This window comes from Dictyostelium purpureum (assembly GCF_000190715.1).
Source record: "Dictyostelium purpureum unplaced genomic scaffold DICPUscaffold_3, whole genome shotgun sequence".
NCBI classification, from domain to species: domain Eukaryota; phylum Evosea; class Eumycetozoa; order Dictyosteliales; family Dictyosteliaceae; genus Dictyostelium; species Dictyostelium purpureum.
Window position 1 is genome coordinate 64,338 of NW_003519340.1, and position 24,674 is coordinate 89,011.

General features: G+C 24.2%; 11 protein-coding genes across 11 annotated transcripts; 5 read left to right on the forward strand and 6 right to left on the reverse strand.

The window, feature by feature from the left end:
• Nucleotides 1–111: 111 nt before the first annotated feature.
• Nucleotides 112–1,895, reverse strand: DICPUDRAFT_146712 (uncharacterized protein; the record flags this gene model as incomplete). Its single annotated transcript, XM_003283072.1, has 2 exons — nucleotides 112–1,389; nucleotides 1,461–1,895. 2 exons carry the CDS (start codon nucleotides 1,893–1,895, stop codon nucleotides 112–114), a joined length of 1,713 nt encoding a protein of 570 aa, XP_003283120.1.
• A 230-nt stretch (nucleotides 1,896–2,125) lies between these two features.
• On the forward strand, nucleotides 2,126–3,293 carry DICPUDRAFT_146713 (uncharacterized protein; the record flags this gene model as incomplete). Its single annotated transcript, XM_003283025.1, has 3 exons — nucleotides 2,126–2,148; nucleotides 2,358–2,895; nucleotides 3,024–3,293. The coding sequence occupies 3 exons, from the start codon at nucleotides 2,126–2,128 to the stop codon at nucleotides 3,291–3,293; spliced, it is 831 nt and encodes a 276-aa protein (XP_003283073.1).
• A 101-nt stretch (nucleotides 3,294–3,394) lies between these two features.
• On the reverse strand, nucleotides 3,395–4,486 carry DICPUDRAFT_74075 (uncharacterized protein; the record flags this gene model as incomplete). The annotated part of the gene is made up of 1 exon (XM_003283073.1): nucleotides 3,395–4,486. One exon carries the CDS (start codon nucleotides 4,484–4,486, stop codon nucleotides 3,395–3,397), a length of 1,092 nt encoding a protein of 363 aa, XP_003283121.1.
• A 230-nt stretch (nucleotides 4,487–4,716) lies between these two features.
• On the reverse strand, nucleotides 4,717–5,034 carry DICPUDRAFT_74076 (uncharacterized protein; the record flags this gene model as incomplete). Its single annotated transcript, XM_003283074.1, has 1 exon — nucleotides 4,717–5,034. The coding sequence occupies one exon, from the start codon at nucleotides 5,032–5,034 to the stop codon at nucleotides 4,717–4,719; it is 318 nt and encodes a 105-aa protein (XP_003283122.1).
• Nucleotides 5,035–5,040: 6 nt separating this feature from the next.
• On the forward strand, nucleotides 5,041–6,644 carry DICPUDRAFT_146715 (uncharacterized protein; the record flags this gene model as incomplete). Its single annotated transcript, XM_003283026.1, has 4 exons — nucleotides 5,041–5,044; nucleotides 5,778–5,852; nucleotides 5,920–6,427; nucleotides 6,467–6,644. The coding sequence occupies 4 exons, from the start codon at nucleotides 5,041–5,043 to the stop codon at nucleotides 6,642–6,644; spliced, it is 765 nt and encodes a 254-aa protein (XP_003283074.1).
• Nucleotides 6,645–6,649: 5 nt separating this feature from the next.
• DICPUDRAFT_74078 (uncharacterized protein) lies at nucleotides 6,650–7,120 on the forward strand (the record flags this gene model as incomplete). The annotated part of the gene is made up of 1 exon (XM_003283027.1): nucleotides 6,650–7,120. One exon carries the CDS (start codon nucleotides 6,650–6,652, stop codon nucleotides 7,118–7,120), a length of 471 nt encoding a protein of 156 aa, XP_003283075.1.
• An 881-nt stretch (nucleotides 7,121–8,001) lies between these two features.
• DICPUDRAFT_96266 (uncharacterized protein) lies at nucleotides 8,002–12,933 on the forward strand (the record flags this gene model as incomplete). The annotated part of the gene is made up of 1 exon (XM_003283028.1): nucleotides 8,002–12,933. One exon carries the CDS (start codon nucleotides 8,002–8,004, stop codon nucleotides 12,910–12,912), a length of 4,911 nt encoding a protein of 1,636 aa, XP_003283076.1. The 3' UTR covers nucleotides 12,913–12,933.
• Nucleotides 12,934–13,096: 163 nt separating this feature from the next.
• DICPUDRAFT_146718 (uncharacterized protein) lies at nucleotides 13,097–16,670 on the reverse strand (the record flags this gene model as incomplete). Its single annotated transcript, XM_003283075.1, has 5 exons — nucleotides 13,097–15,497; nucleotides 15,578–15,822; nucleotides 15,902–16,078; nucleotides 16,147–16,401; nucleotides 16,497–16,670. 5 exons carry the CDS (start codon nucleotides 16,668–16,670, stop codon nucleotides 13,097–13,099), a joined length of 3,252 nt encoding a protein of 1,083 aa, XP_003283123.1.
• Nucleotides 16,671–17,446: 776 nt separating this feature from the next.
• Nucleotides 17,447–19,625, reverse strand: DICPUDRAFT_25293 (DEAD/DEAH box helicase; the record flags this gene model as incomplete). The annotated part of the gene is made up of 3 exons (XM_003283076.1): nucleotides 17,447–18,340; nucleotides 18,428–18,704; nucleotides 19,516–19,625. 3 exons carry the CDS (start codon nucleotides 19,623–19,625, stop codon nucleotides 17,447–17,449), a joined length of 1,281 nt encoding a protein of 426 aa, XP_003283124.1.
• A 2,777-nt stretch (nucleotides 19,626–22,402) lies between these two features.
• On the forward strand, nucleotides 22,403–23,110 carry DICPUDRAFT_25268 (uncharacterized protein; the record flags this gene model as incomplete). The annotated part of the gene is made up of 1 exon (XM_003283029.1): nucleotides 22,403–23,110. The coding sequence occupies one exon, from the start codon at nucleotides 22,403–22,405 to the stop codon at nucleotides 23,108–23,110; it is 708 nt and encodes a 235-aa protein (XP_003283077.1).
• A 377-nt stretch (nucleotides 23,111–23,487) lies between these two features.
• DICPUDRAFT_85721 (p20-arc) lies at nucleotides 23,488–24,668 on the reverse strand (the record flags this gene model as incomplete). Its single annotated transcript, XM_003283077.1, has 4 exons — nucleotides 23,488–23,667; nucleotides 23,796–24,003; nucleotides 24,181–24,299; nucleotides 24,666–24,668. 4 exons carry the CDS (start codon nucleotides 24,666–24,668, stop codon nucleotides 23,488–23,490), a joined length of 510 nt encoding a protein of 169 aa, XP_003283125.1.
• Between the last annotated feature and the right edge of the window lie 6 nt (nucleotides 24,669–24,674).

Genomic DNA, 24,674 nt, shown 5'->3' on the forward strand with positions numbered 1-24,674 from the left:
ATATATCGTTATTTGTAGTTATAAAATAGAATAAAATATAATAAAATATAAAATATAAAATATAAAATTAAATTAAATTAAATTAATAAAACTATTTATGATAATTTTTATTTAATTAGTTTCATCATCATCTTCTTCATCATTTGAATCTTGATTTTCATATTCATATTGTTCTTCTTGGTCTTCGACTTCACCGAATACCATACCTTCCTCTTCAACTAATTTTTCATATTCTTCTAATGGCCAATCTACTATATTTTTTGTTATTTTGTAATCTGATAATTTTAATTTTAATGATTTTAATTTCTTTTTGCTGGCATGTTGTAACCATACACAATAGTCGTCAATATATAATCTATTTAAATAATATTTGAATTCGTGGCCCTCTAATTTCTTTTTAATATCTAATAAACATTTTAATAAACATCTTTTACCCAATTGGAAAATTTGTTGAGTGTCTTGAAAAACTCTTGCAGAAAGATCCCAGCTTCTGTATAATGGATAGGTCAATGATCTCTTGAGACAGCATTCTACGACGGATGTAAGGTTGCTAAAGGTATCCAAACATGATAAAGTTCCTGATATTTTACAAATGTTCCATGCAGATTCGATATTTTCATAACCCATATTGACTCTTTCGTTGTATGCATATGCAAATATAATATCGACTAAACCCAACAACAATGATTTTTCATTTGAAATCATATACTCTTTATTTGGTAAATTTTTCATAATATCTTTTTCTTCATCGGTAAATGTAATAAGTTTTTTTGAATATTTATTGTTAATTTGAGTGCTTGATTTCTCCTCTTCTTCACCTAAAATTGTTGATGGGTCAGAGTCGTTTACAATTGAAATCTTCTTTGATAAGGTCGAATTTATCTTTTCTAAAATTTCATCTGGGATATCTGATGATTGAATTTCAGTTTCATTTTGAATTTCATCTCCATCATCAAAATCTTCTAAATTGGATGGATCAAATTGTTTTGTTTCTTTAACTTCCTCTTGTTTTGGTGTTTCTTTGGTATCTGTGTTATTATTATTATTATTGTTGTTGTTATTATTATTAATATCGCTATTATTATTAATATCTTGATTTTTTTTCTTTTCTTGTTTTAATTTATTTTTTTTTAAAATTAATTCTTCCCAATTGCATTTATGATGTAATAATTCCTTAACATCGTCATTGAATATATGACACTCCATATATCTTTCTGGATCGAATTGGATATTTTCAAATTCAGTTCTAACCTTATTTCTTTCTGATTTTGTAATTGACTCTATAATTGGAATGTCGATAATATCCCCAATTTCAGATTGTAAACCTTCAAAGAAATCACTGTACATATCGTTGAAACCATATTTTACTTTACTTTTTAACTCATCCAACTAAAATAAAATAAATATTAATATTATTGATAATTTTGAGTATATTAATAATAGTTTTATTTTTTACTTACGGATGGTTCTGGTTCTAAAACTTGTTCGAATTCCCATTCAATATCTTCTTCTTCACCTTCTTCACCTTCATAATCTTCATTAACATCGCCGACATATTCACTTCCTTCACTTAATACTTGAACTTTATTGGTATTACCTCCTTTTCTTTCTAATAATTTGGTAACTAAATCTAAATCTTCAAACTTTTGGCCAATGGTTTCTTTTGGTAAGTGAAATGTAAAATCTAAAGTATTTACATTGTATGATGCCTTTTCTTTACCATTTTCAGCAACATTGTGGCTGAATGTTAATCTAAGGAAATAAGGTTTGCAATAAAATTTGAATTGATTTCCCAACAAATAAAAATCTGCTTCCGATGCTTTAATGTATGGTGTTCTTGCAACAACTATAACAAACTCTTCATTTTGCTCAACTGTAAATTTTGGTATAATCATATTATTATTACTATTATTATTGAGATATAAAATTATTATAAATAGAAAATAAAAATGAAAAAAAAAAAAATTAAAAAGGGGTATTCGTTTTTTTTTTTTAAAAAATTAAATTTAATTTTTTTAAATTCGTTAATTTTTTATTTTAGTTTTTATAAAATTATTTTTTATTTTAATGTTTATTAATTATTTATTAAATATTATTTTATTTTGTATTTTTTTAAATAAATAAAATGATTAATATTTATAAACAAAAGTAATTATTTATAATTAAGCAATAATGGTGTGAAGTAATAAAGATGTCATAATTTAAAAAAAAAAAAAATTAAAAATAAAAAAAAATTAAAAAAATAAAAAAAATCATTTTTTCGTTTTCTTTATTTTTTTATTTTTTTTTTTCATTTAAAATATTATATATTATTAATACCAAATAAAGATGTTTCAAATAAATAATTTAATCAAAAGAACAATAAATTTAAGTCTTAATAATAAAGTGGTTTTAAATACCATTAAATCATCAAATAGACCATTTTCAATAATAAATTATAATAATAATAGATTATTTTGTACAAGTAGTAATAATAACAAAGATATAAATAATAACGAATCATTAATTAAAGATGAAAAATTAAATAATGTAGATCCAAGTATAATTTTATTAAAATATGAACCAAATGTTAAACATATGACAAAAGAAGAAATGAAAAAAGATGAGAGACCATGGCATTTAAGATTAATGGGATTCTATTCAAAAGATACTCTTTCATTACACAATAGTTACAATATTTATGAAGCAATTACAAAACAATCATCAGATATCGAATTTTATAAACAATTTGGTTTACCAGTTAATGTTAGAAGTTGGTTTGCAGTTTCAGTTTTAAATATTTGGATCTCATATGTACGTTTAAGAAAAGAAGGTGCCAAAAATTCAAAACAAATACAAATCGATTTATATGATCGTTTTTGGGAAGATTTAGAAAAGAAAATTGCTTTAGCTGGTGTAAGTTTATTATAATAAAATATCAATTTATATAAATATTCAAACCCACACTACACACCATACTTCTATACATTACCACAAGCACACACAGAAATTAATTTTATTAATAAAATTTTTTTTATATATAGATTAAAAGAAGATTCATTCCAAAATATTTAAGAGAATTTTATACATCTTATTTAGGTTCATTAATTGCATATGACGAAGCATTGTTTGATGATGCTACTTTAGTTAATGCAATTTGGAGAAATTTCTTTGCCATGAGTGAAGATGTCAAAACTGAACAACTTTTAAATTTAGTAAAATATGTTCGTTACCAATTAAACCATTTAGATAATGATGTTAAAGAAGTTATAAACATTGATTATATTCCAATCAATAAAGTTAAATCATTATAAAATAATAAACAAATAAAATTAAATAAATATTATCTTATGAGTAAATTTTAAAAAAAAAAAAAAAAACAATTTTAATATTTATTTTTATATAGAGTTTTAATTTATAATGGTGTATAAGAGTCTTTTTTAAATATTTCATTAATCGATAATTTAGTTTCTGAATAAATATTCATAAAACCACTTGATAGTAATGAGTCTGCAAGTTCTGTTAATTTGTTAAATTGTTTTTTATCTTCTTCAGATTGTTTAGTGTCGGTTGGGGTGGCGGTGGTGGATGTAGTAGTAGTAGTGGTGGTTCTTTTGTTTTTTGGTGGGTTCTTTCTTTTGATTTCTGGTCTTTTCGATACACTATTATTGTTGCCACCTAGTCTTTTTAATGCTGATAAAACAGTTTCCTTTTCATTTTGTAAAATATTATAAACTTTGTTCAATGTTTCTAAACGGAATGATTTTTCATTATCAGATAGGCCCAGTCTTCTTTTTTTGAGTTCTTCGTGGTGCTCTTTTTCCCAAAGATCTTCTTCTTCTGCAGTTTGTTGTGCATTTTGTTTCTCGAGTTCTCTTTTTGATATTTTAGGCATTTTAGATGACCATACTTGATCGTATTCTTGTAACCATGCATCATCTTCTTTTGTTTCTTCTTTGAATATAAAATTACCACTCTGATCAAAATAACCTCTTTCATTTTCACCTTCTAAATTAAATGAGTCGATTTCAATTTCCCCATCATCATTTTTATTTTTTCTGAATCTATCTTCGCTTTCGTCGTCATTGTCAATTTCTTCATCACTATATTCGTCATCGTTCCTAAATGCTCTTTTCGTTCTAATAGTTGCTTTGAATTTCTTATTCTCATCCCTTTTTCTTCTCTCTTCATCATCGCTATCATAATTTTCTTCACCTTCAATGCTCTCAATTTTGTCATTTAATATTTCCTCTTTGTATTTTCTTTCTCTTTTTAAATCTATAATTTTGCTTCTTTCTTTTATTTCTTTTTCTCTTTGATTTTGTTTTTCATTACCAATTTTAATTTGTTTTAAAATTTGTTCTTCGAAATCCTCTTCATTATTATTATTATTATTATTATTATTATTATTATTATTATTATTATTATTATTATTATTGTTGTTTTCTTCTATTATTTTGGTTTCTATTTCTTCGTTAAATCTAACTTTTTTTTGGTCTTCTGACATTTTATTATAAAGTAATTGTTATTTTATTAAAAATAAAATAAAATAAAATAAAATGAAAGTAATAATTTAAAAATAAAAAAATTTAAAAAAAAAGTTTTTTATTTTTTTAATTTTTTTTTTTTATAAAAATAAATTATTTTATTTTAAAATTTTCAAAAAGGAAATTATTTCTTTTTTTAAACAATTGAATAGATATAACTATATTTATTAATAGGTTATTGATACCCTTTCTAATCGAAAAACTCTATTATTTTTAGTAAAGGTGGGGGAATCGGGTGAGGATAGTCTGGATAGATTATTATTTTTGTAACTGATGGCGGAATATCGTTTTCTCTTATTTCACAACTAAAGTAGAAGCCTAATTCCAATACTTCGAGGTTCTGTGGTAGATTGCAAAGAGGATGGTCATAAAAGTCACCAAGCCATAGTCTTTTTACTGATGATGGTATTGAATTGGGTGATAATTTTTTATTAAACCTTGTAAATTCTAAAAATGTAATTGAGTTGGGCAGATCGCCATCATGCAAAACCTGATCAAAATTTGGCATATAAAGATGTGTAACTGATGGTGGTATATCATTTTTATTTAAAGGTTTATTTGAATTTAGGTATAGTTTGGTTACACTTGACGGAATAATGCTATTATTATTTTGGTTGGTGTTGTTGACATGTTGCAATGAAACTTGGCTTGTGTTTTGATTTAATCTTGAGATATTTGGGTTATCTAAAAATTTTAATGTTTTTATATTGTTATGAATAACACCATGTTTTATAATTTGATTAAATTTAGTGATAAAAGTTAATGAGGGATTACATAAAAATAAAAAAAAAGAAATTTAAAAAAAAAAAAAAAAAAAAAAATTTATAAAATAAATAAAAATAAAAATAGAAAAAAGTAAAAAAATAAATGAAAAAACAAGTTGGGTTATTCATTTCCTTATTAAAAAAAAAATAAAATTTTATTTTTTTTAATTTTTTTTTATTTTTCTTAAATTATTTTAAATATTTTTTTTTTAATAAGGAAATATAATTTTGAAAAATAAATTAAAATTTAAAGAAAATTTTTATTAATTTTTCAATTATTTTTTTTTTTTTTACCTGAGGTTTGTTCAATTTAGGTGGAACATTATAATGTTGTGATTTTGTTTATGTTGATGTTTATGTTTATGTTGATGATATATTATCCATTTTCATTAATTGTATTTTTATTAACATGATTTTCATTGTGTTGTCCATATAAATTTAAACATTAATATTAGTGTCTATCTATTCATTTAAAAAATAATTTTAGATGAAAATGATAACGATGAAGATAATAACAACCCAAGTTCAAGTTCAAGAGCAGGTAATCAAAATCAACATAAAAGTAATTTTCAATATAAATTTAAATATTAATCTTAATGTGTATCTTTTCTTTTAAAAAAATATTATAGACGAAGAAAATGGTAATGATGGTGAAGATTATAGTTCATTACCAATGGAGAAGAATCCAAGTGTAAGAAGTGGTTATACCAGTATATTTTGGAGAACAGAAAATGATATATTATTCAAAGGATATATTGTACAATTTTCAAAAGATTTGGCAATAGAAAATATGTATAATACATTGTTAAGAAATGACAGAAAGAAATTTGATAATAAGGATAAAAAACAAGTAATAAAAAGTTTAAATCATAGATACGATCAAATAATTACCAGAAATAACTTAGATATATTAGGAAAATCAATTGGTGGTACTCCAACCAATACCGACAAGTGTGAAGGTATCCTTGATAAAGATATTGCATCAAAGAAAGAACAAATTTCTAATTATCAATTAGTCCTCGCCAAGTTAGAAAAACAAATTGGAGTTTCCAAAGATATTGTTAATCAATTAGACAAAAAAATACAAGAAAAAAATTCTAGTTTAAGTTCAAGTTCAAGTTCAAGTTCAGAAATGAAGTACAGATGAACTTGAACTTGAACTTGAACTTAAACTAGAATTTTTTTCATCTGTACAGATATTGTTTCCTATGCAAAGGGTGGTCCAGTATCAACATGTCATACCACCAGATATAAAAACAATGAAAGTTTCTTAGATCAAAGTAATTTATTATTACTTGACCACTACAATGCATATGAAGGTCTTTGTGCATTAACATTTGTATCATACATTTAAGTTCAATGCAAGATTATGACCATCACGATACAAATTTAAAGGTATATAAATTGGTACACCGAATTGCTATTCCACCATTTTCTTCCATCGAAAATACATTGAAAGAAGATAATATGGTCAATGGCAGAGATGTTTCCCAAACGAAGGTCATTTATGAAGGTTTTACATGGGATGCAGTTTCTTTGAATTTAAAAATTCAAATCCCAGAAATTCCAATTTCATTCAAACCAAATAATCTTACTTTCCCAGTGGTTAGAGATTACAAACATATTGTTCCATTACCAATTGGTTATTCATATCATGAAATTTCTCAAATTCAATTCGATCAACCTTCTGGGTTCACATTTATTGATACATTGTGCTATAAGAAAATAATGAAGATATTAAACCAACTCAAAAAACTCTCCCCAGTTATGTTAATCATCAAAATATTGACTTTGTTCATAAATATGGACGACACAATGAAAATCATGTAAATAAAAATACAATTAATGAAAATGGATAATATATCATAATACAACAAAACATCAACATAAACAAAATCACAACATTATAAAAAAAAAAAAAAAAAAAAAAAAAAAAACTTTATATAAATAAATAATTTTTAAATCATATAAAATATTCATTTCAATTTTTTTTTTTTTTTATTTTTATTTTTATTTTTGTAAAAACATATTCTTAAATAAAAAAAAATAAAAGAAAAATAAAAATAAAATTAAAAATAAAATAAATAAAGAAATTCTTTTTTTTTTAAAAAATTTTTAAATTTCTTTTTTTTTTTATTTTTATGTGATCCCATTGTTTTTTTTTTTTTTTTGTATTTTTTAAGTTATCAAAAAATGAAACCAAAGATAAATCGAAAGGTGGAGGTGAGAAATTGTTATCAAACTTTAACTATTTGATATAATACCAAGAAAAAAAACGTTGGATCTAATAAAAAAACGAAGGGATTAAAATAAAATAATGAATCGGGATTTACAAAAATAATATAAAAAAAAAAAATATTAATAAAAAAAAATATTTTTTTAAAAAAAAACTTTTTTTCTAAAAATAAAAAAAAATTAACATTCATCACAATAAATTTTCAAAAAAAGGTAATAATAATAATAGTTATAAAACCTAAAGATAAAATATTAATAATAATAATAATCATAGGTATGTATTTATAAATAAAATATAGTTTATAATTATATAGATTATATAATTTTTTATTTTCTTTAATTTTAAATATAAAATTAATTTTTTTTTTTTTTTAATTTTTTTAATTTTGAATTTAAATATTAATTTTTTTTTTTGATAAAATTTTTAATTTTTAAAATTAAGTTTTCTTTTTGTAAAAAAATTATTATAGTATAAAATGGATGTCTATGATGAAAGTTATGAAGCTCTTACATTTTATTTATCTAAATATGTAGATATACCCCATTATTATGAAACTCAGTTAGAGTTAAAACAAATGATAAAGGATGAAGATAAATCGGATGAGCTTAAACGAATACTATTACTTGTAAAATCACCTCAAGAATCAATATATAGCGATGAAAACAACCAAAATAGATTTCTTTGCAATCCAACTAAAGATCACAATATTTTTAAACCCATAGATTTAATAATAAAAGAAATTAATAAATATGTATCAATAATAAAAGAGAGTCAAAACTATAAAAATATCAATTTTAAAAAGTTAGAGGACCTTTGTAATAAACATGCCATATATCTAGAAAATTTCAAAACTAAATTATCAGAAAAAGTTTTAAATTCAAAACCATCACAAAACGAGCCAGCTGATATAATTAATTTAAAAAAGCCGATTATATTCATCGATCAAGAATTAAAATATAAGCAAACTCTATGTCTACAAACAGCTTACAACTTGGCCTCATATAACATAGAAGAGAAAAGACATGTATATAATAATGTAAATGGAAGCAGTTGTGGTACCATATTAAATGATGAAATCTATTTAAAAATTGACACATCTGATGCATTATTAAATCCCTCAAAAGAGTTTGCTATATATCATCTAAATAAACTTCTTTTTCCACATAAATTACTTACATCACCAACTCAACTATTCATGTTAGATAAACTAAAAATTGTTACGCCAGATACCAGATCATCATCAACCATGATAGATGTTTCAAAAAAAAAAGAACAACTAGAAAAATCCACAATAGCAGAGCTTATCGGAATTTTACCACCAATTCATAAAAGCATAGATGACTCTTTAGTTGAAACCCGTTTTTTTATTCAAGCATCACTATTACAAAAAGGAAAAACATTAAACGAATATTTAGAAAACTCTGGAGATAATGATAAATATGACGATTTAAATTTAGAAAGCTTCAGTTCTCAAGTTATTTCAAGTTTTTTAAGTATACATACAGACTATAAACCAGACAATATGATTATTAAAGAGGGTACAAATGATATTGTATGTATTGACAACGACCATTCATTAAAACAAAATGAAATCCTGCTATTAAAATCTTATTCAGACGATATTGCCACTATTGACGATAATACATTAGAAGTAAACCTAGCCGAGATATCAGAAGCGGTCCCATCCATAAAGAATATATTATTTACAATAAAACCTCTAATGATAAAACCAATTCATAAGAACACTGTTTCTCAAATTATCGAACTTTCACCACCTATAATCCTTTTAAAATGGCTATTAAAAATCCACCATCAAAACTCAGTTTACAGCTCAATGATTTCATTATTAATTAACCCAAAAGATGATACACCAGAAGAAAAGAAAAAATACATTCAAAATGCAGAAGGAGAATTACAAGTACCTTTACAATTTAATAGTGGTTGGGTTCAATTAATGTACCAACGATTTAAATTAATTAAAGAGTGTTTACTATCGAACAAACAAATGACCCATCAAGAATTGTTTGAAGCTGTCCATCCATTTACAAGTATATACTACACGTTATTATCCAAAGATGAAATGAAACCAATAAAACAAATAGAAATAGTTTATAGTTCAGAATCCATTCAATCACTGTTTTTAAAAAATAAAAAAAACTCCAAAACAAGTAAAGAAGAAATACAGAAGCTCATTAAAGAATCAACATATTTAAAAGAGAAACCTATTTCAATTCTAAATACAATTCGAGAACTTATTGAAAATATGGAATTTAACGATTTAATAGAATGTTCATTTTTAAGTGACAGTAAATGTGGCTCCCTTTGTAACAAAAACTGTAAAACAAGTAAAAACTTTCTTGAATGGTTCGAAAATATTTATTCAGTATTTACAAGTGATAAAGATAAAGTTAATTTTCATAAATCATTTTTCAAGAACAGGGAAGTTTTAATAAGACTAATGAGGTATGGTGCATCAGCAAATATCATCAAAAATACAATTGGTTTTTTAGAAATTTCAATCAATAATGAAAATTACATTTCCTTAATAAATGACAGTGAAATATTAAAAGAGTATCCTGATTGTTGGCCCACCATCAAATTCATAATCGAGAATTATAAATTAGACTTGGAAGTACTTGACCTAGATAAAGGTATTACCTTATTCGACTATACAGCAAAATATAATAACCTGAATGTTTTAATAAATCTGATTAAAAAAGGTGCAGGAAAAAAAGCAAATGAGACAATCATTAGTTTATTTTACCAAAACCTCTCACATAAACAAAAGGTAGTTTTAAGACCTTATTTAGAACAACTATATTCAACCAATCCACTTATCACATGGAAAATATCACTAGATCAACTAATTCCATATGAAAATGAAGCACCAAAATCCTTTTTAAAATGTAAAGATATTTTATATATAACCGAAACTCAATCTAATAAAAGAAGAATACTTCCAAAAATCTATTACAATCAAATGTTTGATGAAAAAGGTGAACCTATAAAAAAAAATCTTGCAGGCACTAGAATTGTTTCTAAAATTAAAGACGATTATGGAAATGTAATTTATTTCAAATTTATGCCACAGTTCCCAGGTATAGAGATTGCCGTCAAAATGCTTAGTGACGAACTATTCAATTGCAAATTAACACCAAATTGTGAACTTGTTTCAATTGATTCAAAAAATATACCAGTATTAATAAGTCAAAAAATCCCAGGAAATCCACTATATAAAGTATTAGAAAAAAAACCACATATAATTAAACAAATAGATCCATCAAATATTTCTCAACAATTAATTTTAGCAATGATAATCAATAATGCCGATGGTAATTTAGGAAACTATATCGTTACGCGATCTCATACAAGCAACCCTATTTACAAATATAAATTATACTCAATAGACAATGACCAGTCTTTTATGCCATCAATGTCTTTTAGAAAAGGAAATTTACAATCAGAAACAGCTTTATTTTTATTTGATCAAATGAACGATATGGTTCATGAAGATGTAATCAAAAATTTTGAAAATTTAGAAATGTATAGTATTATAACTCTATGGTTAAGGAAGCTATCAACATATCAAAACCAATCAGATACTCTATTCAAATTAAATAATAAATCGAAAAATAAAGAGTGCAATACCGAAATTACATTTAATAGCAAAACAGTCCCAGATTTATATACAAAACTAAGGCGTTTACAAAAACTACTATGTGAAAATGAACCCAAAACACATTTAGATATATTAGATTATTTAGAACCAGTCATCTCATGCAGACACAAACCATTTTTAAATCTTAACCGTCCTATAAAAGAAAGATATAACGAATTGAATAAATATGTTAACCCATCAGAATCAAAAGTGTCCAGTTCAAAAAATCATACTTCAGATATATTGAAATCAAGAATTTATAATAAAAATTCCGTAGTATCAAAAGTAATGGTAGATTTTTTTTATAAACCAGAAAGTTATAACCTTCTTCAAGTAATAAATGATTTCAAATCATTAGCCACCAAATTTTTAAGTTTAAGTCTACTTATACCAGCAATTGAAAAAAATCCAAAATATATTATATCAAATTTCGAATTAGAAAGTTTATTAGAGGTAGATTTCAGTGACTATACCAAACCACAACAAGATACACTTTTTAGTTTTATAAAATCAAAAAAAATATCAACCATTAACATAAGAAATAGTAATTTTCTGTGTTCTGAGGTTTTTAATTACTTTTATCACTATAAAATAGTAAGTCTTGACCTAAGTGGGTGCAAAAATTTAAAAAACTTGGGCGGTGGTGCTATAATGAAGATTTTCTTAGTTTTTAATTCACTAATTGACCTCAGAGTAGACAATTGTTCCTCTTTAGAATCCATCCATTTATACTCTCCAAATTTAAAATTTATAAACTCAATGGGATGCAAACAAATAAATTCAATTTTTATTTATCCTCCAAATTCAAGATATTTAAATTTAAAAGGCTCGATCAATATAAAAGAATTTTCATTTGATGTTAATCTCCAATTTCTTCAAAACTTCAACAATACTTTAATAGAATATTTAAAAGTATTTAAAAATTCCGATCTTGTAGAAAGCTTTCACTTTAAAAGAACTTTTAATTATTTCGAGAATTTAGAGTACCTAAATATATCTGATACACAGTTTAATACAATTACACTCAATTTAAAAAAACTAAAACAACTAGACATGTTTTCAATGGAAAATTTAAAAACTGTATTTTTAGAATTAGAATCAATCGAAACAATTAATTTTGAAGGCTGCAAATCTTTAAAAGTTATATCAACAACAGTAAAAGATGAAAAAATTAATAATAATCTAATTTCATTTTTAAATCGTAAAATCAAAAAAATCAAAGAAAAAAAAATATCACTAAATCTCATAGCAGCAAAACAAATTAATGAAACCAAAGAACTAGAATCAATTAAGGATTGTTGTTTTTTAAACAACTATGACGACTACTTTATCTTGCCATTAGAAATCTCATCCACCCATTACTACCAGGTAGACGACAATTTTTCACTTTCCAATATACCAACAAATATTACCAAAATCACTCTTTGTGGCAACTTTAATAATAATTTTTATAAGGGCTCTTTATCTGACTCGGTTACAAATCTATCTTTATTTAATATAAAGGATCCATTGGACAAAATTGTAATTACCCCAAATATTAAAACTCTATGTTTAGGACATGGATTTGATCAAATTGTAACACCTGAAAAGATCCCATTAACAATTAAAAAATTAAAAATAGGTGAAATAGTATATCCTATAGAACCTAAACCAGAAAATATTCAATTATCGTATTTCAAAAATAGATTCAACCCAAAAAACCGATCTAATTATAAAAAAAAACAATAAACAAAAACTTTTTAAAAATACAATTTTGTATATCTTTTATTTTATTTTCTATTATTAACTAATCACAAACTAACTTATAATTTGTTAATTATTAATTTTTATCTATTTTAAAAAAAAAAATTTTAATTATTTTTTTTTTTTTAAAATTTTGACTATTGTTATTATTATTTATTTATTTATTTATTTATTTATTAACATAATGATTAAATTCTGGAATACTTGATAAAACTTGTTTCATTTGATCAGGGAATCTAGCTAATAAACTTGAGATGAGTTGATTGATTTTATCTGTTATAATTTGTTTTAATGAAAGGTCATTAGATTTATTAAAGTATGGAGCTAATGATTGGACAATAACTTGAGTATGTGGGGCTACCAAATCGAATTTAGTATTAAAGAGAACAAAAAGTGCATCGACCAAAGGTTCAACCTCTTCTCTATCTTCTTGAATTGGTAATTTAGAAAGAATTACTGGTAAAGCTGATGCAACTGGTACAAATGATGGTTGGGTTGCAATCATACGACAAACACAACCAATTGCATTATCTAAAACTACACGTTCTTGATCTTCCTCGGCAATAAGTGGTGAAATAAGTTGGAGGGCTTGAGTATATTGTTCTTCAGTAGATGAAATACTTCTTTGTAAAAGAACACCCATTAAATAGCATGAAACTCTTTGAACTTTACTTGAAGTGTCCTTAAGACCTTTAAGAGCTAATGGATAGAGTCTTGGAAGATAACCAGAATAGTCAGATTCAACTAATTTGAAGCATTCGGCAATAGTACCAATAACAACAGCCCTAATTGAAGTGAGAGTATTCTTCTTGGTTAGTTTTAAGAGGAATGGGAGTGAAGCTTCCAAGTATACCTTAAACTCTTTACCAATAGCAGTAGCCATTTCAATAATACATTCGGCAGCACTATTAATTAATTGGTAATCTGTATCTTCATCTTCATCAAAAGCATCTTCATCATTTTCTTCGTCTTCATCGTTTTCTTCTTCATTTTCTACATCAGCTTCGTCGTTGGTGTCTGGTGAGGAACAAGTTTGGCAGTAAAGACCATTGTTGAAGATTTTTAATAATGATTGACCAACTTCACCTAAATAAGGGGCAATTGCACCTGGACCTAAATCGGCAATAGTTTGAGCAATGCAGCCACAAGCACGAGCAACAACCTCTTTCTTTCTTTCCATTGTGAAAATATGTGTGTAAATTTGGAATGAGAAATCTAAAAGTGTTCTCATTTGTGGAGAGACTTGATGATTAATATCGCCTTGAACCCATTGAGTTTGAGCTGGGAAATGATGATTAGTTGGAATAACCAATGATTGGAGAGCTAAAAGGGCATTATCTCTAATCTCCTCGTGGAAATATTGAGTAAGTGGTTCAATGATTTGGATGGTAGTTTCGATGTGTGGGAAATATGAGACTGGTAATGAACGAGCCATAACACTAATGCAACTAATGGCAGCAGACTTTTCGTCGAGGAAAGAAGTACGTACACTAATTGATTCATAATCTTCGTCTTCATCAATAACTTTGTCCTCACCTTCATTATCGATACCACTAACATTTTTATTTTCGGCTCTGTGACTAACAACACCATCATCTGAAGTAGCAGACTTGAAAACTTGTAAATAGATACGTGGTAAAATTTCACCAATTTCTTCACCGAAATGTTCAAAAGCATTAGAGTAGAAAATGAATGAACTTTCAATGACTTCGCTTGATTTAGTGTTTTCGACTGTATCATGAATATAGTTAAAGAGTTCGACTAAATGTACCTTGAAACGTTCTTTTGGAACAGTTTTAATTAATGAACCAATACAATCAATTGAATGGGCTTTGAGGAGATAAAGAGCTGGGTCATCAGTTTTGCTAAGACTAAGACAGGTTTTGAGAACTTGTTCGAAATATGGTTCAAATTGTAACTCCATGGCGACAGCGATTGAAGAGATTACTGAAATTGTAAATTCTTTAACTTGAACACTATCTCTTTGAATTAATAGACCTAATTTATCCATAATGTTTGGAAGAATTGGTTTAATTTCTTTTGGTTCGAGATCTAATAAAAAGTTTTCGAGAGCAAAGCAGCATCTAAGGATGAATTGGTCATCTGGATCGGCAAGATTATCGAATACTAATGGGAAAATTGTATTGGTATATTTATAGATTTCTGGTGTAAGGGTTTGTGATAATTTACCAATGCAAACACATGCATTTTGCTTTACTTTTTTATCGGTATCTTTTAAGCCTCTGATTACGAATTGGATAATATTATCAAGATCGTCCTTCATAGTTTCGACACAACCATAGGATAATTGTTGAATAATTGTCATAGCTGCATTTCTGAAGTTTGGATTGGCGCTATCTGAATACTCTTTTAATAATGGTAAAATTGGATAGTAAATAAGTTTGCTTGAATAACTTTTACCACATTCTTTAATTGCAATAGCTGCTGATTGATAAATATTAAATTCGTAATCATTTTCATCTGCTGAATTATTTTCTAATGTTAAAATATTGAATAAAAGTTGTAAGATTGGATTTAATAAATTTTTATCTTTTAAAATTTTTGGTTGGCTATGCAAAATTAAAAAGTTAATAAATGAATAATAAAATGTGTGTGATATAAATTGATGTTTCTAAATAAATCAACTTACTATTGGATAATAGTTTCTAAGAATTCGATTGCAACAGTTTTAATTGAATTATCAATATCTGGATGTTTAATTATATCAATACTAAATGTAACAATTAATGGAATTTGAAGTTTAATTGTTGCATATGGACTTTCTGCAAGATCATTAAAAATTTCAAAAGCTGAAATGACATCATCTTCCATATCATTTTCAATACATTGCTTAATAACCTGTAATGAAGCTGGAATTAATTCGATAAATGGTTTCTAAAAATTTTAAAATAAAAATTGTAAGTGACAAGTTAAATTAAATTATATATAAATGTTAACAATTAATAATACTTACAACTTTAGATTCTGCTTGAACGGCATAAATTGCTGAACCAATTGCCTTAACTGAGAGTGCTCTAACTGATAACTCTGGATCTACAACTGTTGTTTTTAATACTTCAGGTAATTGTGGGCAAAGTTTTAAAATATTGGTAACATTTTGAATTAATGAATCTAAAATATGTATTTGAATCTTTGATAAAAAAAAAATAGTTAATATTCAATGTAATTTATAGAATTACACTATATACTAAAACCTACTTGTCTTGTAATTGGATCTTGGTGTGATGTTAACTGAATTAAAAATGGGAATAAATCTGGCCATGTACCTGCAGCAGTTTCGATTCTAGCAATAATAATAATAACTTCAGAAATTGATCTTCTAACTAATTGACTTGGTTGTGATAAAACTAATTGGAGGATAGTTTCTTTAATATACTTTCTAGATGGAATATCGAATTTGATCCATTGTGCAACTAATTTTTGTCTTAAAATAACGGCTGATAATTGTTTAATCTTTGAAAAAAAATTAAATAATTTAAAAAAAAATTTTAAAAAAAATAATTAATTTTTTATTATTTCTTTTCATTTATTTATTTTTCCACACTTACTTCATTAAATGGTGAATTTTGTAACAAATGGTATAAATATAAAGAATTTTCACTCTTTTTTAATATACCATTAAGTTTATCAGTTGCCATTTTAATAATTTCATTATTTGGTTGAAGTAAACATTTTAAACATTCTTCGATATCGGAAATTGTTTGTGGATTTAAATTAACCATTTTTTATAATTTTATTTATATATAGGTGGTAGCTATTACAATATTTTAAATTAATTTATTATCTATTAAAAACAAACTACCTATAAATTATATTGGGGGTGTATATAATAAAACTATGTTGACCACAAAACAGCAACTAAAAAAAAAAAACTGACTGTAAAAAATTTACCTTTTTTTTTTTTTTTTCGTTTTTTTAAAAATTTTTTATTTTTAATTTTTTTTTTTTTTAATAATTTTTTTTTTTATAATAAATTTTAATGTTTAAGCTATATATATGCTTTTTTTGAATTGTTTACAATAAAAAAAACCAAATGAAAAAAAATAAAAAATTTAAAAAAAATAAACAAAACTCAATGTTGATTAAAAAGGAATTTATAATTTTATTATTAGAGATTTATAAACCAAATATAAAATATTATTTAAATAAAAATAAAGCCAAAATTAAATTTTTTAAATTCAAAATAAAGCCAAATTTTTGAAATTAACAACCCCAGTATTTTTTTTTGTGGGTGATGTTTTTGAATTGGTTTGTGGTTCCATGGGTCTTGTTTGGCTATCACCAAAAGAGTCTGATACCAAACTCGAGGTCATTTTTGGAAATGTTTGTAATTAAAAAAAATTAAATAAATAAAGTTTAATTTATATTGTTGGGAGAGGGGTGAAAAAAAGTTACATTTTATTTTTTATTGTTTTTTTATTTTTTATTTTTTTATTTTTTATTTTTTTTTTTATATACGAGTAAAGATTTGTTTTGAGCGTTTTTTTACGTTCAATACCTAGCCACTCATATATGATGAGCTTTCGATTGTGGCTGGTAAATCTTTAATTTGAACAACAAATCTTGATTGAACTTGAGTGAGAACTTCATCATCTTTGGATGGAACAAATGAAATTGCTAAACCTTTAGTACCGAAACGACCAGCACGACCGACTCTGTGAAGATAAGTATCAGCTGATTCAGCCATATCGTAGTTAATAACGACATTAACACGTTCAATATCGATACCACGACCAAAAATGTTGGTGGCTACCATAATACGTGATTCAAAGTTTTTAAATTTACGGTATTGTTCGATACGTTCTGGTTGTGAGAGATCTCTATGAATACAAATGGATGGGAAACCAATGTCTTGAAGGATTTTGTTGAGGGCAGCAGCACGTGGAACTGATTTAACAAAGATAACGGCTTGATTAAAGTCAAGAGCATCTAAAAGATCAATGAGTTTCTTGTTCTTTTGGTCTTCTTTAATTTCGACGTAGTATTGTTGGAGACCGTGGAGAGTTAATTTGGAACCATCGTTAATGTAAATTTCGAGTGGATTGCTCATGAATTTCTTGCAAACTGGACGAACTGTATCAGAGAGAGTAGCAGAGAACATCATAACTTGTTTGTTTGGTGGGATGAGTTTGAAGATCATTTGTACATCTTTTCTCATGTCTAATGATTCGAGTAAACTGTCGCATTCATCGAGGACAAATTGTTTAATTTCTTTAAGTGAGAGAGCACCTTCTTTGGCTAGTTGTAAAATACGACCTGGAGTACCAATGACAATATTTGGTTTCTTTTCTTTGAGTAAATCTTTATGAGTTTGGACTGGGATACCACCATAGATAACAGCGGTTTTGATGTTTGGTAAATATTTAGTGAAACGGTCGTATTCATCACAAATCTAATGGTTAATGAAAAAAGGAATTAGTATTGGCCACTATAACTCTGAGCATTGTTAGTTAAACAATGGCAATTAAATTAATCTTACTTGATAGGCAAGTTCTCTAGTGTGACATAAAACTAAAGTGGTGACACCGGATGGGTTATTATCGAGTTGTTGTAAAGTTGAAATGACAAAGACAGCAGTTTTACCCATACCAGATTTAGCTTGGCAAATTAAATCGGAACCTAAAATAGCTTGTGGGATACATTCATTTTGTACTTCTGATGGATGTTCAAAACCACAATCACCAATAACTCTTTCTAATTCTGGTTTTAAGAGGAATTCACGGAAACCACTACTGTGCATAGCAACGTGGGTATCTCTAAAATGTTTTTAAAAAAGAAAAATATTGAATGTTATTATTTTGTTGATTTATATCTAGTATTAAACAACTATTGAATATATTATTCCATTCTTGATTTATATAATTATTAATATTAATTATGATTATGACTAACCCATAAAGTGCTGTGTTTTGTGTTTTAATATATGACTGTTATAATTTAATTATAAAGTATTTTTAATTGTCTTTATTGGTTATTTATATATCTATAATAATTATTATTTATACTGGTTTTATTATGATTGTGATTATGATTGTGATTATGATTGTTATTATTTGAAATTTTGTTTAATTAAATTGTAGTAACTTGTCTGAAAAAAAAAAAAAAAATAGAAATCTATTTTTTATTTTAAAACCCCGCCAAGATCCAAACCGACCTAAACAATAACTTCATTAACTATCTTGTTTCTTTTCTCTTAGAGATAATGAATTAAGAATAGTTTATAAATTAAATTGCTTTTTTTGAATAAATTGATTTCCCAACCGTTTTTTTAATTTAAAATTAAAAAAAATGCCAACTTTTTTTGAATTTGAACATCGGAAGTAAAGATAACCATCTTATTTACAAAGATTTGCAAAGGAATTGTATTCTTTACTTTGAATATTATAATTATTATTATTATTATATTATTATTATTATTATAATTATTATAATTATTTTTATTGAGTTTATTGTATAATAATATTATTTTTTTGTTGAATATAAAATTTGATACTATTATTCAATTTTGTATTATTATATAAAGAATGAATGGAGAGTCTAACTAAACTAGTATTTTATGAAACCTACTTTGCTGAAATATTTTTTTTGGCATCACCGGCATCGTTTTGAACTTCTTCATCACTTTCTTCGTATTCAGCTAATTCACTGATATCAACTTCTGGATTTGTTTCAGCCATTTTATAATTATATTGTTTGTTGTTCTTTTATAAAAAGAGATATTTTAAAAATAAAAATAGTATGTATAAAAAAAATATAGTGATTTTTTAAGGGGTAACTTTTTTTTTATATAAATAAAAAAATTTAACAGTTATATAAATATTATTTTTTTAATAAATTTATTTATATAATTTTATAAATATAATTTAATAAAAAAAAAATTGAAAAAAAAAAAAAAAAAAAAAAAAAAAAAAATTTAATTTTTAAAATTTTTAAAAAAAAAAAAAAAAAATTTATTATAATAAAAAAAATTAAAAAAAATTAAAAAAAAAAAAAAACATGTTGTTGAACTTTCAACAGTTTCCCCCATTTGGAATTTTTATGCAAAAAATTCACACAAATAAATACACAACACACACATATACCGCACCACCTTTTTATTTCAATTTTTATTTTTATTTTTATTTTTATTTTAAAAAAAAAATTATAATTTTTAAGAATTTTTATATATTTTTTTTTAAATGAACTTAGTGTTTTTTTAATCAAAAAAAAAAAATAAAAAAAAAAAAATATCGATATTTATATATTTTATGATCAAAATAATAAATCATTTTAAAAAAAAAAATTAAATTGGAAATTAAAAATATATTTCTAAAAAAATAATTAATTATTTTTAATGGATTAAAATAAAAACCAAAATATAATTCTTATTATTTTTGGTAATTTCCCAAATACAAATTTTAAATCGAGGGCAGCAGTTAAATCCAATACCTATTTTAAGAAAAAGGCATGATTTCAGTATAACATCTTTATTGATTGGGTGGAAACAATCATTAAAATCTATTTTCGATATTAAGTGTCGATAAAATTTCAACCCATATTTATTATAAGGTTTGATTTGGTAGTAATGAGTCTTTCAACAAATTTTAGTTTTATCTATTTCCAAAATACAATTGATAGGGGAAAAGTGCCGATTTTGAGTGGTTTGTAAATATTAGATTATTAAAGCTGTTAAACCATTTAGTTTTATAAGTTGTTGATACTCATACATAAATATTATTTCCTCAATCGAATCTCTTTTATTTATTTGATAGGAAAAAAATTAGAATTTTATTTTTTTTTTATTAAAATAAATTTTTTTTTTTTTTATTTATTGTAATTATTTTAAAATAAAAATAAAAAAAAATTTTATTTTATTTTAAATTTTTTTTTGGTTTTTATAATTCTTTTTATTTAAGTATATATGTTTATTATTAAAATAAAAAAAAAACACATCTCTATATCTAAAATTTTTTTTTAAAAAAAAAAAAAAACAAAAATTATTTTTTAATTTTTTTAATTTTTTTAATTTGTTTTTTACATACATACCAAATTAGTTTATAAATTTGTTTTTACTTTTTTATTTAATCATTTATAATAACTATAAATTATAATTGTTTTTTTTAGTTTTTAGAAACAAATATCTTGGAAGTATTAACAATGAAAAATTAAAATTATATAACATAACTGGACTATAGTTAAAGCTAGAAGAATTAAAAAACCATCCGTACAGAGACTATATATCAGAGGTTTATTATACTGGGGACCAAGATTTTGCAAGATAATTTAAAAAAAATTAGAACATCTTTACATGAATACAGAAATAAACAAAAAATAAAAATGAAAGATGAAAATAAGAGTCCTCCACAGATATATCAATCTAGGAATTTTTTTTCAAAACAATAATTTAGATTATACAGAAAACCTTAAGCCATAAATATTTTTATTCATATTCTTTTCTTCGAAACCTAAAAAATAAAATAAAATTTAGAAAAACACACCCTAGAATTCAATTTTAAAAGTTCTTTCAATTTTTTCTTATACTCGGAGCATCCAGAAACAAACCATTGATATAAGTCGATATTTATTGCTATTTATTTAAAAATAAAAAAAATATAATATTATTGCATCTGATAATGTCTATTTTCTTCGAAAACCCTTTTTTTTTTTTTTTTTTTTTTTTTTTTTTTTTGCTTTTGTTGGCATTTCAAAAAAAATAGTTACCAAAGAATGATAATTATTATAATAGTTGCTGAATTTTGGTGCAACGTACCCCTCTTTTTACGAAATTTTTGTATTGTTATTTTAACATATGTTTATTGTTTTTTAAATATAATTATTATTTTTTTTTTTATTACTAGTTATTAATTTTGTTTCTCTTTATTTTTCAAGTTGTTTAATTACAAAATTTAAACTTTTATATATAAATAATAAAAACAATATAATAAATAAAAAAAAAAATTTTTAAAAAAAAAAAATAATAAAAAAATATTATTTTTTTTTTTTTTTCAATATTTTTTTAATACAAAACTTAATCCTTTCGATACACAACTTATTTGTTTATTATTACCACAAAAATTCTTTGTTTTTATTTGTTTTTTATTTGATTTTTTATTTGTTTTTTTTTTATTATTTTTTTACCCCATTTACAGCATTTTTTTTTTTTAAAAAATTTACTTTTTATGTAGTACATTATATGGATTTCAACAAAAACTAAATCGACAACAATATGAACAATAAAACAAACCCAATAATAGATATCAATATTAATAATAAAAGCAATCCATATAAAAGGAATAGGGATAATAATAGTAACTGTATTTATGAAATAAAAATAAAAAAGGAAAAAATAAAAGTCGAAAATAATAATAATAATAAAATAACCAATAAAAACGAATTAGATAATGAATACAATGAAAAACAAACAATTCTATTTTCTTCTATTTGGAGAAATAGAGATATTAGAGAGGAAATCTCAATGCAATTATTAAAATTTAAAAAAAATGGAGTGCTAAAAGTAGACTCTTTAAAGGATATTTACGGAAATAAAAAAATATTAAAAGACTATATAACTACACTACACATAGACTCCAATAAACCAATTAAGGATTTTCAACTCCCACAATATATAGAAACATTAACTTTTGACCAATTTAACCGACCCATTTCTTTAAACCTACTGCCACATAGTATCACCGATTTGGACCTAGGCTTTCATTTTAACCATCCCATCCAGCCCAACACCCTACCCCCATCTTTAAAGACCCTTGCATTTTCAAATAAATTTAACCAACTTCTCTCAGATGGTGTCATACCTGTCAGTGTCGAAACCCTTATTTTCGGTGATAGCTTTAATCAATCTATTTCACCGGGTCATCTTCCTCCACTTTTAAAAACCCTCATCTTTGGTTGCAATTTCAATCAAACTATCAAAGAAAACTGTATACCCAAAAGTGTTAGAGTATTAGAATTTGGCTTTAATTTTAACCAGAAATTTTTAAGAGAAGGTATCATCCCTGAAGGAGTAGTCGAGCTAGAGTTTGGTTTTTCTTTTAAGAACAACATAGGTATCGGTATTATACCATCAACTGTCAGAAAATTAAGATTCAGAAATAAAGAAATGAAATTAAAAATAGATTTGCGTAATTATAAATCAATAACCACAGTAATTTTTTCAAACTCTTAATAAATTTTAATTTTAATTTTAAAACAAAATCTTAAAAATGCTATTAATAAACTATTATTTTAATCTTAAAAATTTTCATAATAATAATTATTTTTTATGAAATAAAAAAAATAGAAAAATGAAAAAATAAAATTTGGTTTTGACACCTTTGATTTTTTTTATGTATTAAATTACATTTATTTATATTTTGTGTTTATATTATATATTATATATTATAAATTATATATTATAAATTATTTATATTGCTTTTTGTTTTGTTTTTTTTAAAAATAAATATATTTTTTTTTTTTTTTAGTTTTTTTTTAGTTTTTGTTTTATTTCTTTTGGTTTTGGTTTATTATTTATTATTGATAACACGGTTATAAAGTATAGTTGATTTAAGCAAAGTTCTTTAAGTATTCAGAAGCAATGATACGACCTCTGGCATTAAGAGTTAATTTTAAGTCACTGACTTCCTTATCGATATCTTCCATAAATTGAATAATGAAATCAACGAGTTTATGTTTGAACATACTTTCGGTGTGGAAGTTGGTAACTAAGAAACTAATATCGTAACCCTATTATTATAAAAAAAAAATTAATATAATTTGTTTTAATGTTGTGTGTGGTAATGTGGTAATGTTAGCGTGGGGTTAAAATAACGGTGCCATGCATGCTATTACTACCATAAATTATTAATATTTACTTCGACTGGTTTTCTTCTTAAGATGATGAAACTTTCAGCTCTTTGAACAAGGAAACGAACGAATTTTTTAGCAAGAATAACATCAACTTCATCAGATTTTTTGATTGAAACACTGATACGAATAGAATTAATTGAGGTTTCAATTAAAACTCTTTCAGCTTTATTACGAGCAATAATAACTGGATTTAAAACTAATTCTTTGCTTGTTCTGTTGATTTAGAAATTAATTTGAATAGTAATAATGATGATAAGTGAAGATGATAAAAATTGATTAATTTAATAACAACAATTAATATAATTTGATATAATTGATTTAATTGAAAATAATAATATTAGTATAAATATATAACATTTGAATAATAAAAATTAAATTTTAGCTACTTACTTGACTTCAACTTCTGGTTTGTTGTGTCTTTCAACAATTTGTGAACCAAAGTTTTGGAGACACATTGAAGCAGTTAAAGTATTTCTAATACAATTTAAATATGGAACTTGAGCTAATGACTATATAATAACAATAATTTGATTCATTTTTTTAAAGAAAAAAAAAAAAAAAATTTTGATGTTAATATTAAGTTCATATTTTTGACAATGATTATGATTATATTAAAGTTTTTGAATAATGATGATTGTGAAATTAATGTATCTTTATTTTATTTATTTTTTTTTTATTTTTTTTTTTCATCCTTTATTGCAATTATGAAAATGATTTAAAAATCAATGAAGGCGATGATCAGTATGACACATATTATTATTGATTGTCATATTCATTAAAAAAAAAACAAAAAATACTATACAATAATTTGTAATCACTATCATCATTATTTAAATATTGGATTTTGATTGAATTGAGTGTATTTAGAAATTTACCATCTTTTA